Consider the following 17,546-nt stretch of genomic DNA (forward strand, 5'->3'; position numbering starts at 1 on the left):
GTAAAGCTTTCTCCAGCACATCCCAAAGATTCTTAGCGGGTTTAAGGTTTTTGGCCAATCCATGTTAGTGGCCAATCCATATGTGAAAATGATGTCTCATGCTCTCTTTAACAATTTAAGTGCGATGAATCCTGGCATCTTCAGGAAAAACCTGGTCATTCAGTACATTCAGGTCTGCAGCTGACTTCATTTTTTGTCCACACAACGTAATTATAATTACAAAGGCTCTTACTAGTTTGGTTAGTTAAATCAAGGTGTTGATGTATTTTTAGTATTTTATACTGTGACAAGAAACACAAGATTTTTGAGCATCATTTCTTTGAACAAGGATATCAAGTAGGAAATATGGAAAAGGGCAATTAAAAATAGAAATATCTAGATACTGTATGAATCCTGAAGGAAATTCCAGAATACTGGTGTGACAGAATGCGAACAACATTGGACATAATTAACATGTTTTGTAAAGACTGAGTAAGAATGTGAGTGGTGTCCTGGGATACCCTCGCGGCCCAGTATACAGGATAAAGTGGTATAGGCAATGAATGAATGTAACGCAATCTTAAACAAGATGTCAGGCATATTTGTAAAGAAGGATGTTGAATAAGAAGTTCACACAATAATATGGTGGACATACTGTATGACTCACTCACTCATCATCAAAGTCAGTGGAGGCCTGGAGCCTATCTCAGGAAACTTAGGACATCCTGGACGGGGTGCCAATCCAGCGTAGGGCACACACATATACACACACTACGGGCAATGCCAATCAGCCAAATCTGCATGTCTTTGGACGGTAGGAGGAAACCAGATTACCCGAAGGAAACCCAGCAAGCGGGGAAGAGAACATGCAAACTCCATGCACACAGACCCCCGATGGGAGAGTCGGACCCGGACGATGGAGGTGCAAACTGACAGCGCTAAGCACTACGCCACCGTGCCGCCTAATATGGCAGACGTATTGAGTATTTGTGTAAAGAAAGAGTAGATTTAAACAAAATGACAGATATCAGGTAAGAAATGTACAGTGTGGCACAACATATTGGGGATTTCTAGAATGAATAAGAAATGTGCAATACGAGTTAAACAAAATGGCGGACATGCAGAGGTTAAGTCGTTTTATTATTATAATTATTTCTACATTCTCGTATACAGCCTGGATGAAGTGATTTCCTGAACTTTTACTGTAAAATGAGATGGCACTTGTGTGTGTGTGTCACTGATTTTCCGCCTCGGGCATCTCGTACTGAAATCTGAGATGAACGAGATGAAAAAAACAAAACAAACTTCTACGTAACGAGCAGCAGGGCTACACCTCCAGGAACTACAGCATGGAGCTTGCGTCAGCCAGCGGAGCTCAGCACCGGGCCCGCGCGTGGCGGAGGAGGAAGTCCACTCTAAAGCCGAGAGAGGGGGGAGAGAGACAGCTTCTCGAGCCTGGCTCGTGCTCGCAACTCGAGAGCAGCGCACGCGCGAACTCCCGTCCGGCGTTAAAGAAGTGCGCGCGAACTTTACATCAGAGAGGAGGACGTGTCAGTGTGTGTGTGTGTGTGTGTGTACGTGTGCGACTACAGGACGCGTGCAGAGTGCAAGGGTCTCTAACCGTTTGGACTGCTGACTGTGTAGGGGGGGGGGACACACGCGCGCGCACGCGCAAACTCACACACTCGCGCGCACGTAAGTATATATAAATATATATGAGCGGAGCAAGAAGCTGAGGATCCAGAGCTCGCGCGGTCACCTCCGCACTCAGGAAGCTTCATTTTATCAGCTGTGTGTGTGTGTGTGTGAGAGAGGCTCTAACACACTCCCAACATGTCGTCCCTGTTGGTCGGGACCCTCAAAAGGTGAGTTGTTTTCCTTAAAATGCTCGATTATTAATATTATTATTATTATTATTAATATTGTTATTGTTGTTATTGCATATTCATGTTATTATTGTTGTTTTGTATGCATAGCTGAAGTGTTGCTTCATAAGTTTTGTAGTTACTGAGTAACTAAAGAAACATAAAGTTGTCCTGTTTTGTTCTTGGTAAACTGTTTTCCCCTTTAAAATGCATTTAATGCTTCCATGATGGTGGGTGTGTGTGTTTGTGTATGTGTGTGTGTTTTTTTTTTTTTTTTTTTTTTTTTACCAAACTTAAATAATTTATTCATTCTTGGCCATTCGTTTATTTAAAACAATTATTTTATTTAAATGCATCTGACAACTCTTATAAAATAAACCTGTTCCCATGATGTTCTTCTCATTTATTTATTCTTTTTTCATTTTTTTAGCAAATCAATTTGCGCCAGTGAACTTTACTGTTTCTTTTTAATTAAAAAAATAAAAATAAAATGTATCTAGTCGTGTGGTCGTGCATTTAACCTTTTTATTTTATTTTATTTTATTGTATTTAATGTATGTTTTTTATTTATTGTTATGTACTTTAATTGTTTTTTTTTAATCATTTTATTTATTTACTGTATTTTTATTTTATCAATCAATCAATCTATTTATTTATTTGTTTTATTTGATGATGATGGACTTAACAGGACCACCTCAGGCCTTTGGCTCTTGGGGTTTGTGTGTGTATACGTGCATGTGGGTGGGGGGTGGGAGGGGTTTGTGCTTGGGGTGGATTCTGGAGTTCTGGTCCCCATGAAGATTACAGTGCTGCCAAACGTGGCCTCTGTCTCGGCCCTGCACCCAGCTGTGGGCAACACCCCCTCAAGGCAACTTCTGACAAGCTGTATGTCTCATAGTCTGTGTAGTTTATGAGCTTATGCTGAGGTGTTAGGAAGTGCTCTGGGTCTACACACCCTGTGAGGGAGTGTGTGTGTGTGTGTGTGCGCGTGTGTTTGTGCACCTACAGAGAGCAAACACACTGATCGTACTATGCAGGATGTTGTACAACACTGCACACTTTTTATATGTGAATCTAAAAATGATAATTCAGTGACGATGGGCGATAACGTTTATCCGGACGGGACGTTAAAAAGAAAAGGAGTCTCGCAGCTCGATGTGTTAAAGCGCTCGGGTGGTGCAGCTGATAATTACTCATCCTCTTTCATCTTACCCTTTATTCCACATTTCTTTTCTCAGAAACTCTCTGATTTCTACTATTTTTATTTTTCCATCTATTTCTGTCTTCTTCTTCTTTCTTTTTTAAGTTTTCAGATCTTTATTCCTTCCTTCCATCTTATTAGACTACACATATTGTACACTTTTGCTAAATCCTGTTGTGTGTGTGTGTGTGTGTGTGTGTGTGTGTGTATGGTCCTGTGTGTATGTACCAAGGGACAGGACAAGATAATTCATTACACATTAACTCTGTGCGTGCATGTGTGTGTGTGTGTGTGTAAGGGAGAGAGTGAGAGATAGAGTGATTGTTAACGCATGGAGAGTGGGGCGGAGTGGGTGTCTGCCCTTCAGCTTACCTGATTGGACAGTTTCACTAAAGGGGGTGTGGTTTTGGTTTCTAAGAAAGGAGAAAGAGCAAAGCTCAGAAGATCTCAGTAGGAGTTAATGAGAGGTAGAGAGAGATAAAGAGAGGGAGAGATGTGTAAATAGGTTTGGACTGAGGGATGGTCAGTGATGACATCAGTAGTGACGTCTGCTCCCGGTGAAATCCACAAAGAATCTTATACTTTCAGAGAGATGAAGAGATGCTCGTCATCAGTGTCAAAAAAAAAAAAGAAGAAGGGATGATGAAAGACAGAAAGATCAGTCAGGGTCACTAGAACACCTGATTACATCATCAGCCAGAGCGCTCACTGACCCAACACTCGTTTAACTCTTAATCTCTGTATTATTTCTTTCTTTGTTTTTTCAAAACCTTGTCTTTTGTTTTCTGCTTCTGTATTCCTTCTATTGTTCCTTTTTTCTTCTGTTTTTAATTTAATTATGAATAAAATTGAAATAAAGAAAAAAGTTTTTCTTTTATTTATTTTTTCTATCTATCTATCTATCTATCTATCTATCTATCTATCTATCCACTTTTTTATATTTTATATAAAATTTCCACCTGTCTTTTTTTGTTTATCTGTTTTCTTTTTTCTTTCTTTGTCAATTTTAGTTCTTTTTCTTTCATTGTTTTTCCTTTTTTCTTTTTCTGAAAGTTTACACCTTATCGATACCTTTCTTTCTTCTTTTTGTTTTATTTCTTTCCTTCTTTCTTTTTTTCTTTTTTCTTTTATTTCTGTTTTTGTTTGTTTGTTTGTTTTATTTTTTAGTTTTTTTCTTACATTGTTTTATTTTTATTTTTTCCTTTTTTGTTTGTTTGTTTCTTTCCTTTTTGATACCTTTTTACTTTTTTTCTCTCTACTTTCCTTCTTTCTTTCTTCTTTCTTTCTTTTTTATCTCTGCCTTTGTGTCTTTCTTTCTTTCTTTAATTTTTCAGTTTTTTTCCTTACATTGTTTTATTTTTTTTCCTGTCTTTCTTTCTTTTCTTTCTTTCTTTGTTGATTTCGTTCTTTCATTCTTTCCAATCATTCATCCATGCTTTGATTCTTTCCCCCTCTCCCCGTCCTGCGGTGTCAGCCTCTCCTGTGGGATGGGACTGGACGTGCGTACACACTGTGTGCAACATGGCTGTCTAAATATTTCTAAGTGTTGGGTAAGACTGTTCTTGGAACTGAGCCAAGAAATGTGTACAGTTCAGTTCTTCTGTCAGTGTATATGTGTGTGTGTGTGTGTGTGTGTGTGTGCGTGCGCGTGTGTGTGTGTGTGTGTGTGTGTGTGCATGAATAATTGCACTGGAGAGACGAGCCTGTAGTGACCCTCGTATATGAAAGACTTGGTGTTGGTTGATGGCTCTCCACTAATGGCATGACTTTCACTCTGTAACTTTTATATTTATTTCAGAGTATCTCTTTCACTCACTCACTCTCTATACCACTTATCCTGTACAGGGACGCAGGAAGCCTGGAGCCTGTCCCAGGGGACTCAGGGCACGAGGCAGGGTACACTGACTGTGCATATTAATTATTAAACACCATGTTTAAGCCCTAATGCTTGATATTCTGTTCATTATTAGTCATATATTCATAGTACAGTTTTTCTCAGTGGCTTTGGAGCGTTTCTCCTCTTAATTTATTCCCTAATGTTCGAACAACTGTGCATGCGTTTCTCAAAACACAAGGGATCATCAACTGCACGCGACTTCACGTTCAGAACAGTTAGTCTGTAAGTGTTTATATCAGCGAACCGTCAGGACCGTCAGTCCTGCTGTGTCTGTTAACCAACAGGTTAGTGTCAAAGTGATTAGTCATCCTTACAGTACAACAGTGAAAGCACACACACACAGTCAGAAGTTTGGACACGCCTTCTATTCTACTTGAATGGCCTCTAATCTGAGGTGCTGTTTATGTGTTTCAATAACCTATCTATCTATCTATCTATCTATCTATCTATCTATCTATCTATCTATCTATCTACTTTAATTGGTTTCACAGTTTTCCTTCTTTCTTTTTTTCTTTTTTACAATAACTGATTGTTGTTGTAACTTAATTACCGAATGCCACATGTATTATTTCATTGTTCATTGAAAAAAAAGAATCCAGTATTGTTTCAGATAATCCAAACTTGTGTCCAGACTTTGACTGTGTATTTTCTGATCAAACCTACAGCTAATAGACAATATCACTGCCATACAGGAAAGAAAAAAGACAAGACAGCACAAAAGGACGAGCCTCCCCCTCCCCCCATGTACCTGCGGCACAGAATGTCTTTCTGTAGCTCCTGACATTCCTGTCTGTCAGGCCACAGGCTCTCTTCCATCACAATAAAGCACTGAAAGAACCTTTGGAAGTGTTTCTCTGACGTGCTCACGCTGCATCAATGGCAGCCTGCTGTTTCAGAGAATTGTTTCATTATTGCCTTCAACATTCCTCTCCATTGGTGAAGTCAAGATTCACCTGAGAGCAGCTCATCAACACACGATATGTTCACAGAAGAAGAAAAAAATCCAATAGAAATGTCTTAACAGATTGCGACACCTGGTTCCACCATTTTGCATGTGATGATGTGCACCATGAACTAACACCTCTATGTTTAATCACCAATGAAGCTGTGTAATACATTTTAATTAACATGTTATGACACCAGACATTTGCATGAACGTCCCAAAGCATTTGTAATTTGTTGAAAATAATGAGAAACTGTTTTTGTGATGTGCATGAGTGACAAGATGACATGAAGTTTTCAGCTCTGATCCAAAAAGCAACTGAGAAAAACTATAATGCTAAAACTCAGACTATGACTAAACCGATACCTTTGATCTCTCTGCAGGTTGATTTCTTCGTGTTACGATGCTGGTGTGTGTGAGACTCTGCTAACATGTTTGTGTGTGTATCTCGAGGTGGGATGTCTTGGGTGCAGCAGTCGGAGTCCGCTCGCTGGCCTCCGTCCAGTCTCTGCCCAAAGCCGTGGCCGAGTTCGTCTCCGAAGCCGTGGCGGAGTGCAAACCCGCTAAAGTGCACGTGGTGACCGGCACGCCTCAGGAGAACGCCAACATTCTGGCTGGTTTGGAGAAAGAAGGCATGATTAAAAAACTGCCCAAGTATGAGAACTGGTGAGTGATGCAACTTCTGCACTTTGTTCGATAACAGCGGATCCAGAGGTTAAGGAATTGCTGAGGGAGCAGGAAGGCCAGACTCCTCACAACGCCTCGCAGAGCATTCTGATGTGATACGATAACGCTGCTCTTGTGCTGTGTGTGTTGTCCAGCTGGCTGGCTCGTACTGACCCTAAAGACGTGGCTCGTGTTGAGAGCAAGACGGTGATCGTCACTAAAAATCAGAGGGACACGGTTCCCATTCCCAGCGACGGCGCCAAGAGTCAACTGGGCAGCTGGATGAGCGAGAGAGACTTCCAGAAAGCCAGAGAGGAGCGCTTTCCTGCGAGCATGGCAGGTGTGTGTGTGTGTGAGGTTTGTGTGTGAGGACCATTTTGCTTTTGTTTGTGCTTTTCTTTAGCACTTTAGTTCATAAGAGCGACAGGTGATCAGCCACAGAAATATAAATGGTTCTGGACCGACCGCAGAAGCTTCCGAGTGACACAACAGAAACCCATTCATTAGTGCTAATTAGGCTATAAATGCGCACTCTGAACTATTGACACATTTTCATCCCATGTGGTAGGAGAGAATTATTTGCTAAGTTGAAGTTTAAAGGTTTAAATTGTTTAATTTGTAACAAAATCTGGAAAAAATGTAATATCAAATTTGAATATTTATAAAATTGTGATACTTATAGAATCAGCACAGAGGTATCGTGATAATATCGTATCGGGTGGTGACTGTCGACTCCCAGCCCTACTGTGAGCTCATACAAGTCCTGAACTTTTGCTACATTAGTAAACTTGAAGTTGAGTTCTTCTGTACTTTTACTCAAGTACATATGTAAATGTACTTTTACTTGAGTAATATTCACCCAAGGTAATCTCTACTTTTACTCACGTACAGGATGTGTGTACTTTGCTCACCTCTGGCTTTACATGATATTATATCTCTGTAATAAACGCTGCACTTACTACTTTGGCCTTTGGTTAATGTGTAAACTCTCAGACAACCAGATGTTAGAGACAAAACCTCTGCAATTCCACTTAATTTACTTTGGTTTGTTTACTGTCTTTGTCCCACCCCAGGACGGACGATGTACGTCATCCCCTTCAGCATGGGTCCGGTGAACTCCTCTCTAGCTAAGTTCGGCGTCCAGGTGACGGATTCTCCGTACGTGGTGGCCAGCATGGGTGTAATGACCCGCATGGGCACGCCAGTCATGGAGAAACTTGCGGAGGGGGCGGAGTTCGTTCGCTGCCAGCACTCGTTAGGGCGACCTCTGCCGCTTAAAGGTACCGAGCATTTAGTACAACATATGTTTCTACCTTGGTAGCGGATCTTTTCACTTTATCTAGATGACGTTTGACCTGCAAATTCGCAAGTCACCATCTTGTTTTTTTATTTAATTCCGTTTTCTTTTGTTTTTCAGCTCCATTGATAAACCAGTGGCCTTGCAATCCAGAAAAGGTGCTGATCTCACATCTCCCAGATAGCAGGCAGATCCTGTCTTTCGGAAGTGGTTACGGCGGAAATTCGCTTCTGGGAAAGAAATGTTTTGCTCTTCGTATTGCCTCTCGCATTGCCAAGGATGAAGGCTGGCTAGCTGAACATATGCTGGTAAAAGAACTTCTGCCTTTTGCAAGAGTATCGCTTCTGTGAGTTTTTGGAGCAGTTGAAAGTTGCAATACTGCCACCTATTGGATTGGAGTGTGGTTGAGAAGATTGGCATTGAAAGGAAGTTAATTACTTTGTTTGAAACCTAAAAAAAATAAACAAAAAAATGACACAGCATTTCCATGCATATTAGCCATTTTAATTGTTTTTTAAAATACATAGAAAACAGAAGTGGACAAATTATGCAAGTTCTGTACTTGTGTTAATGTAGAGATTCCTTAGGGCAAATATTACTCGAGTAAAAATAAACGTCCTGTATTAGCTCACAGTAGCCACAGTTTACTCACTTAAACATGGTAATGAAGAACATGTCCTCAGTTACCTCCCACATCTGCAAATCAGACAATATACTTTTTCTCTCTATCTGTTTAGATTCTGGGAATCACAAATCCTCAAGGGGTGAAGCGGTACATTGCGGCAGCTTTCCCAAGCGCCTGTGGGAAAACCAACCTGGCCATGATGAAACCGACGCTGCCGGGTTGGAAGGTTGAGTGCGTGGGAGACGATATCGCCTGGATGAAGTTCGACAGTCAGGGTAAGAGATTATCGTTTCAGGTTTCTTCGTTGTCGTCGTGCTAATATTATCCGCAAAACCCCTGAAATTGAGACGAGACGATATGTTATTATTTTCCAGGTAAACTTAGGGCTATTAACCCAGAGAACGGCTTCTTCGGCGTGGCCCCGGGAACCTCACTGAAGACAAACCCTCATGCCATGGCAACCATTTCAAAGAACACAATATTCACAAATGTGGGCGAGACGAGCGACGGCGGCATTTGGTGGGAGGGTCTCGAACCACCGCCGCCTGGGATCTCTCTGACCGACTGGCTTGGAAATTTATGGAAGCCTGGTAACTACAGAACTCAAATGGAAAACCATTGTGAAAGAAAACTGTCCCGCTAATCTGTGTTTATATTCAGTTTATATCCACTGTTCTTGCTTTGTGAGCAGATGAATAAAATAGGTCTTTTTTCACAGGTAATTCAAAACCCTGTGCACACCCGAACTCCAGGTTCTGTACCCCCGCGGGTCAGTGTCCCATCATGGACCCCATGTGGGAGAGTGACGAAGGAGTGCCGATCGACGCCATCGTATTTGGCGGCCGGAGACCAGAGGGTGATTACTTTTGAATCCGAACACTAGGTTTATTATGGTTAAAGGTTTATTATGTCTTCCGCTGTAATGGCACTTATCTGTTGTTTTTCACAGGAGTGCCTCTGGTGTATGAATCATTTAACTGGCGCCATGGAGTGTTCATTGGTGCTGCCATGAGATCAGAATCTACAGCAGCTGCAGAACATAAAGGTATCTCCAACTTTATACTACTTTTTATTAACATTCTTTTATTCTTTTTTTTAAACACCTTGTACCTCCTGGCCAATCAGAATCTTGCATTCCACAAGACTCTCGCATAAATATAAATAAAATCACCAAATCGAATCTTGTGTATCCAGGTAAAGTCGTCATGCACGACCCCTTCGCCATGCGCCCGTTCTTTGGCTACAACTTCGGCGACTACCTGAAACACTGGCTGAGCATGGAGACCAGAAAAGCACCCACGCAGCTCCCCAAGATCTTCCACGTCAACTGGTTCCGGAAAGATCCGCAGACCAATTCCTTCCTGTGGCCCGGGTTCGGAGAGAACTCCAGGGTGCTTGAGTGGATCTTCCGTCGCTGTGGGCGCACAAGCGAAAACGAAGCGGCCCAAAAGAGCATGGTAGGCTGGTTGCCTGAAGAGGGCGCCATCAACATGGAAGGCCTGGACCAGAAAGTCGACATGAAGGCGCTCTTCGACCTTCCTAAACCTTTCTGGCAAAAAGAAACCCAGGAGATAAGGGCCTACTTTACCCAGCAGGTGGGCGCTGACCTACCTGAGCAGGTAGCGGCGGAGCTACGTGCGCTCGAGGAGAGAGTTCGGGATTGAAGGAAAGAGACATGATGTTTTTAAAATACACTATTTTTAAATGTTTGTTGTATTGTGTAGACGGAAATGACCTATTGTTTTAGCTGCAGTCTTCAGTCCTGCAATGAAATTCTATAATAATAATAATAATAACAGTAATATACACCAGCCACATGAAGCAAAGTCTCAGTGACTTTAACTTAGTGCCATGTTGTCTTGATGGATTTCAAGAGGTTTACTTTGATATAAGCAGTGACGAGCATCTAAGTGGCATTGGACCAATGTTTAAGAGAGTTACAAAACTGTTGTAAACGTGTTTACTTGACCTGGCTGAATAAATAACTAAAAACATCTTTTATCAGCTGCTGTCTTAATGTTGTTTCACCCTCTAGGTCATAAAGAGATGTCCATGTGCATTTACATATCATCACATAATAACCCCGCATGAACATTACACCATGACTCAATTCTAACTCCTTGGCAGAAGCAGACATAATTTAAGTTCACATACTCCTTTTTGAACATGTTTGCATAAACAATCTCTGGCATCCTTGATTTCCTTTACGTTTCACTCCTTTTCCCAACACGCTGTTTCTGTGTCTATGGCTTTAAATTTACTGCAGGGACCGGAAACTGAAGAAGACTAGGCTACGTGTTAACGATTAGCTGCTAACCACTAACAGCTAATCTAGACCTTCCTAAGCTAAAGAAGACTAGGTTAGCCATTAGCAGTTAGCTGCTAAGCACTAGCCTTGCCTGTTGACCCAGGGTAAGTCTCTTGATATATGAAGGCCTGCCATCACTGGGGGAGAAGATCTGATTTGCTTATTTAGGTGAAAAAAAAATTTAAAGGAGGAGAGAATGTTTTTTTTTTTCTCATGTTTTTGGTGGATTGTCGATTTCGCAACTTGGTCATACCACAAAATGTTGCTGTTTTTCATAAATCTCCAACTTTGTTTCTTTATCTGGTCTTTCCAGATTTAAAAAAAAACCCTTTCTCTTCAAACTATTCATCACTTTCTTAATTGTGTAGCTAATTGGGCTTGAAGGGTTAAATTCACTGCTCTTGCTCTTGTTTTACGTTGCCGAATGCACTGAATTATCTGATGTGAGGCTGTGAGCTAACCATAAAGACCCCAATGATGTAGCTTCCCAGAATTTGAGGCTTTCATAGCATGTATGTTCCTGTTTTTATGTGTATTACTTCCTGTTGTATACAGTATGTTACAGTAGCTACAAACCAGGCTTGGCAATCGTCAGGTAAAAGTACGGAATCGTTGCATAATTGGAAACTAAAACACCTATTCTGTATTAAACCGATATGGTACGCTCATCATTCTGTATTTTGAAGAATAGGCGGGTATCACATTTATGTTTAACCTATGTTGCTGTGTTGCTATCCTACAGAACGTTGGATATTGTTTCATATCCAATGTTTCATATCATAATGTTAGCAAAGTTTAGGCAACATTTGCCTGAAATAACTAATACTGTGATTATTTTTTACTACAAAACTTACTCAGTAGAAAATAATATTAACTACTTTATTTGTAAAAATACCTACATGTATACAACTTCTACAAAAATCCTACAAGTCTAAGTAACTCATACAGTATACATATATTACATAAGGAGATAATAATATGCAAGGGTTGTTTAAGTCAAAGCGGGACGTGTAACAAATTTCTTGTCAATAAAATAAAATCTATTGTTGAATCACCGACCCCACACACCCTCTGTCCCCATTTCTTATGTCTGTGGAGGCAAGCCTACTAGAAACTGTGATTCCCTTACTCGGCTGTATTTTTCTCTTACACTCTCTTGTCAAAAAAAAAAAAACACTCAAAAACATTAGATTAAATTTTTAGATATTGAAATTAATAAACAAAACAAAAATGTTAAATTTAAATTTTCTTTCCATCCTGTATACTATATGGACAAAAGTATTTGGCCAAACCTGCAATGACATTGTATCCAAATACATAAACTTTAATATGGAGATGTTCCCCCTTTTGCAGTTATAACAGCTTCCACAAGATGTTGGAGTGTTTCCGTGGGAATTCATGCCCGTTCATTCTGTAGAGCATTTCTGAGGTCAGACACTGAAGTCGGACAAGAAGGCCTGGCTCACAATCTCTGTTCCAGTTCATCTCGAAGGTGCTCGATGGGGTTGAAGTCAAGGCTCTGTTTGGGGGATGGTTGGGTTCTTCCACATCGAGCTCATCAAACCATGTCTGGTTTGGGGTTGGTTCCACTTTTCCATGAAGGTGGTCCTGTCCTCGACTGATGCAGACAGTTGTTCTCTGAGGACCTGTGACTTCAGTCGCTCAATAGTTCAGGACTGGAATTTCTTACAGCCTACCTGAGCCTTCAGGAACAAACTGGACTTTAATCTTACACATCTCCTCTTATACTGAACTTCCAGTCTCGCATAATATTATGCACATCAATCCCTGCTATCTGTTTTCACCCAAATGAGGATGGGTTCCCTGTTGAGTCTGGTTCCTCTCAAGATTTCTTCCTATTACTATCTCAGGGAGTTTTTCCTTGCCACTAACGTCGTCGTCCTCGGCTTGCTCATCAGGCACAATCATATCATTTTGATTCATACACATTCAAATTCAAATTCAAATTTTATTTGTCACATACACAGTCATACACAGTACGATATGCAGTGAAATGCTTAGGCAACTGCTCATGACCTAAAATAAAGACTAATATGAGAATTAAAATATAGGGTACATAAAACTAGGAAATAATAAAATAAAATATAAAACTAAAGTTAAAAAAATAAAATAAATAAATAACTGTACAGCAAAAATACACAATATAGAAAATATTTGAAGAATGTATAATGAAATATAAAACAATAAGAGCAGCAACGGGCAGGTATATTTATGTAATTTTTGTATGGAATGGTAGTTGTAATGGTAATGTAATGTCCACTGTTTGTGCAATTCACATATTTAAAGTGACTAGTGCCGTGCAAAAAATGCTTAAAAAGTGATTAATCTAAAGTGACTTGTGACTTGTGACCACCAGGTGTAGTTGTGCAGTGGCCACTAGTGTAAACGAATGTCCAGAATGTCCAGTGTATGTGTGTAAAGACCATATGTGTGTCAGTACTGTGTGGTGGTGTGATTGAGAGACCTTATTGCCTGTGGGAAGAAGCTCCTTCTTAGTCTCTCTGTGTTGGCCTTCAGGGAGCGGAATCACTTTCCTGACCTCAACAGAGAGAACAGTCCATTGTTGGGATGGCTGAGGTTTTCACAATCTTTCTGGCCTTGGTCCAGCACCGCCTGCTGTAGATTGAGTGCAGGTCAGGAAGCTCGGTGCGGATGATGCGTTCAGCTGATCGCACCACCCTCTGTAGAGCTCGTCTGTCCTGCATGGTGCTGTTCCCGAACCAGGTTGAGATGTTTCCCGTCAGGATGCTCTTTAGGAGTAAAAGTTCCTGAGCACCTTGTAGGGCAGTCGGAAGTCTCTCAAGTGTCTGAGGTGGTAAAGACGCTGCCGGGCCTTTTTCACCACGGTGTTGATGTGACAGGACCATGACAGGTCCTGCGTGATGTGAACACCGAGGTATTTGAAACTGTCCACTCTCTCCACTGGGCTCTCGTTGATGACGGGGGTCTGGTAGTTCCTCTCCTGCTTAGTGCTGAAGTCCACTATCAGCTCCTTTGACTTACTGACGTTTAGAAGGAGGTTGTTCCTCTGGCACCAGTTCTCCAGATTCCTAATCTCCTTCAGGTAGGCCGTCTCGTTGTTATCAGAGATCAGGCCCACCACGACGGTGTCACCAGCAAACTTAATGATGGTGGTGGAGCTGGTAGTGGCCACACAGTCATATGTGTACAAAGATTACAGCAGGGGGCTCAGAACACACCCCTGGGGGGCTCCAGTGCTGAGAGTGATGGAGGCTGAGACATGTCTGCCCATCCTTACTGCCTGTGGTCTGTCAGTTAGGAAGTTGGAGATCCACTGACACATAGATGAGCTGAGTCCCAGGTGCTCCAGCTTGGTGGTGAGTGTGTAGGGAATTATGGTATTGAATGCAGAGCTGTAGTCGATGAAGAGCATTTTAACATAATTCCCCCTCCGAGTGTCCAGGTGAGTGAGAGATGTGTGGAGTAGATGAGAGATGGCATCGTCTGTGGAACGGTTTGGACGATAAGCGAACTGTAGTGGGTCGAGTGTGTCGGGTAGTGAAGAAATGATGAAGTCTCTGACCAGGCGTTCAAAGCACTTCATCACTACTGAGATGAGGGCTGCAGGGCGATAGTCATTGAGGGAAGCAGGATGTGGTTTCTTTGGGACAGGAACAATGATGGACTCTTTGAAGCATGTGGGGATCACCGACTGAGATAAAGAGAGGTTGAATATCTCAGTGAACACAGGTGCTAGCTGGTCTGCGCAGGCTCTGAGAATACGGCCTGAGATGCCATCTGGTCCTGCTGCTTTCCTGGTGTTCACTCTCTTGAAGGCTCTCCTCACGTCATGCTCTGTGATGATGAACGCACTTCCGGTGCTGGCAGTGACTTCCTGTCTGCAGCCGTTAGCGCCACTAGCATTAGCATCGCTAGCGTCTTTAGCTGCAGCCTCGAAGCGAGCATAGAAAGTGTTCAGCTCATCTGCCAGAGTCACGTCTGCGTTCGTCATACCGGTTGTTGGTGCTTTATAGTCCGTCATTGTCCTTAATCCCTGCCACAGGCTCCTTGAGTCACTCTGTTGGAGTTGTGACTCTAGTTTCCTCCCGTAGCGCTGCTTCGCCTCTTTTACCGCCTTCCGGACGCTGTATGACGCAGCCTTATATGGTTCCATGTCCCCCGACGCGAGTCCCGTGTTGTAGGCAGCGGTGCGAGATCTCAGTGCGTCGCGGATGGTTTTATCCACCCACGGCTTCTGGTTGGGAAACGTTTTAATAGTCTTTTTCTCCACGGTATCGTCCGCTAGTTTCCCAATGAATCCCACAACCGCTTTCGTAAACACGCTGTTGTCACCATCGGAGCTGTTTCTGAACATGTCCCAGTCTGCGTCATCAAGTGCGTCCTGTAACGCGGCCACCGATTGGTCCGTCCAGTGCGCGACCTCCCTCTGAACCGGAACTTCGTGTTTCAGCCTTTGTTTGTATTTTGGCATGAGGAAGATGGCGGCGTGGTCGGATTTACCAAACGGTGGGCAAGATTGTGCCTTGTAACCGTCCTTGACCGTTGTGTAACAATGATCCAGTGTCCTTTCGCCCCTGGTGGGGCAGGTGATATGCTGATAAAAGTTTGGTGCTGCGCGTTTGAGGTTGGCACTATTAAAGTCCCCGCCACAATAAGCGCAGCGTCCCGGTGTTGTGTTTGTTGCTGTGTGAGTGCCTCATGAGCTCGCATAAGGCAGTGTCCGTGTCCGCTTGTGGTGGAATATAAACGGCACTGATTATGACCGATGTGAACTCCCGAGGTAGATAAAAAGGACGACACATGATGGATAGTAGTTCCAGATTTGGTGTGCAGGAGCGTGTGAGAGGAACAACGCTCGCGCTGTTGCACCAGCTGCTGTTCACCATTAAACACACGCCGCCTCTCCTTGACTTCCCCAAATCCCGCGTCCTGTCCATGCGGTGAACCGAGAAGAACTCGGCCGGCTGGATGGCGTGGTCCGGCACCGCTGGGTTCAGCCATGTCTCGGTGAAGCAGAGGAGATTGCAGTCCCGAATGTCTCTCTGGAACTTTATCCTGGCCCTGAGGTCATCAAGTTTGTTTTCCAGTGACTGGACGTTGGCGAGTAGGATGCTAGGCAGAGGTGTGCGGTGTGCACGGGCTCTCAGCCTGTTCCTGACGCCAGCTCGTTTCCCTCGAGGCCGCCGCTTCGCGTCGCGTCCTTTGTTTTCCCTCAGGATCTCACTCGGCCAGCTCGAATCCGGGGTTAAAAACTTCTAATTGTGAGTACGTTGTATACCAATAGAAACAAGAGTGTCTCTATCATAACTAATGTACTCCATAGTGGTAATTTTGCCGATTTACAAATGCTGAAAACTAACTTAAAAAACAAAAACAAAGAAAAGGTGGTCGGAGCAGTCGTGACGGCAGCCGACCTCACCGGCGCCATCTTGTATTCACATTTCATACAAACTTAATTCTTTTGATTGTGTAAAGCTGCTTTGTGACAATGTAAATTGTTAAAAGCGCTATACAAATAAAATTTTATTGAATTGAATTGAATAGAAAAGGGCTTTCCCCAGACTGATACCACAAAGTTGCATAGAATCATGGCATTGTCCAAGAAGTCTTGGTATGCTGAAGCATTAAGATCGCCCTTTACTGGGGATGAAGGGACTAAATGAAACATGATTATACATAACATCAAAAATTAACAGGTTTGACCATACAGAACAGTTTAATAATGAACAGTGCATTTTCCAGCATGGTGGAGCTCCTCACCATAAGGCTAAAGTCACAACTGTAAGGGTCCACCACCAGAGGTCGCTGTTTTTTATTTGTAGTTTTTGTTGGCTGACCCAGCAGGCACCTCGGTCAGGTGATGCGAGTGCACACCTGAGCCGAGGTAGCCATTAATCCATCTATAAATAGCTGTTTAGACTGGGAAACTGGGTCGAGCATTTTTGGTTTTACCACTGTCAAGTGTGTGGGCATTTTGTTCTGTTTTGGTTTCTTTTCTTTTGTGTTTAGTTTATACTTTGATTTAAGTTGTGTTGACTTGGGCTCTCTTATAGGCAATGTTTCTGTCTATGTTCTGTGTGTCTGTGTTAGTGGAGCTGATTCAGTCCTGTCCTAAATGTATGTAAGTACTGTGGTTGTTGTCCTCCTGTGTTCTTGTGTGTTTAGCTAGAGTCAGGTAAGTAGCTAGGTGTGTGTTTGGCTAGGAGTGTGTTTAGCTAAAATCTATGTTGAGTTAACTAGCATGCTTCTAGCCATAGCCCCTTTGTGTCTCTAGCTATTGTTTCCTGTCTCCCTATTGTCCCAGTGAGCTTGGCCTTTGAATGTTTCCTAGCCTAGCCACTGGGTATCCTCTGTCTGTTTCTGTGCCCCCATTCCCTAGTGTGTGTTGAGCTATTGGGTAAGTGTATGTTAGTGCATGATGGGGCTGAAGACATGTTTAGCTAGGTGTATGTGTAGCTGACAGCCATGGTTAAGAGCAATCTTAACCATGTTAAGCTAAAAGCCATGCCTAGCTGACTGCCATGTCTTTAGCCCTAGTCCCGTCTCTGTGTCTCCCCCTAGTGTCCAGTTTTAGCGTCACGCATAGTTTGTGTGTTCTGTTATGCGTTTGTCCTCCTTCTGCCTGTCTCGCCACAGGACGTGTTTTTTGTCTTTTTCAGTCTGTGTCCTGCCAGAGAGTCCTTGTTAGCACAGGGTTGCGTATTGTTTGGTTGTTCCTTTGTCTTTATTTATACTTTGTGTTTCCTGTTCATTAAAGACTTT

At 42.6% G+C, this 17,546-nt stretch overlaps 1 protein-coding gene across 1 annotated transcript; it reads left to right on the forward strand.

Annotated features, from left to right (window-relative positions):
- Positions 1–1,411: 1,411 nt before the first annotated feature.
- pck2 (phosphoenolpyruvate carboxykinase 2 (mitochondrial)) lies at positions 1,412–10,467 on the forward strand. The gene is made up of 10 exons (XM_053493696.1): positions 1,412–1,844; positions 6,339–6,551; positions 6,707–6,891; positions 7,625–7,831; positions 7,969–8,156; positions 8,586–8,748; positions 8,848–9,063; positions 9,192–9,329; positions 9,423–9,518; positions 9,668–10,467. The coding sequence occupies exons 1-10, from the start codon at positions 1,813–1,815 to the stop codon at positions 10,135–10,137; spliced, it is 1,908 nt and encodes a 635-aa protein (XP_053349671.1). The 5' UTR covers positions 1,412–1,812; the 3' UTR covers positions 10,138–10,467.
- The last annotated feature ends 7,079 nt before the right edge of the window (positions 10,468–17,546 follow it).

The sequence above is a fragment of the Clarias gariepinus genome, chromosome 4, assembly GCF_024256425.1.
Source record: "Clarias gariepinus isolate MV-2021 ecotype Netherlands chromosome 4, CGAR_prim_01v2, whole genome shotgun sequence".
Classification (NCBI taxonomy): Eukaryota; Metazoa; Chordata; class Actinopteri; order Siluriformes; family Clariidae; genus Clarias; species Clarias gariepinus.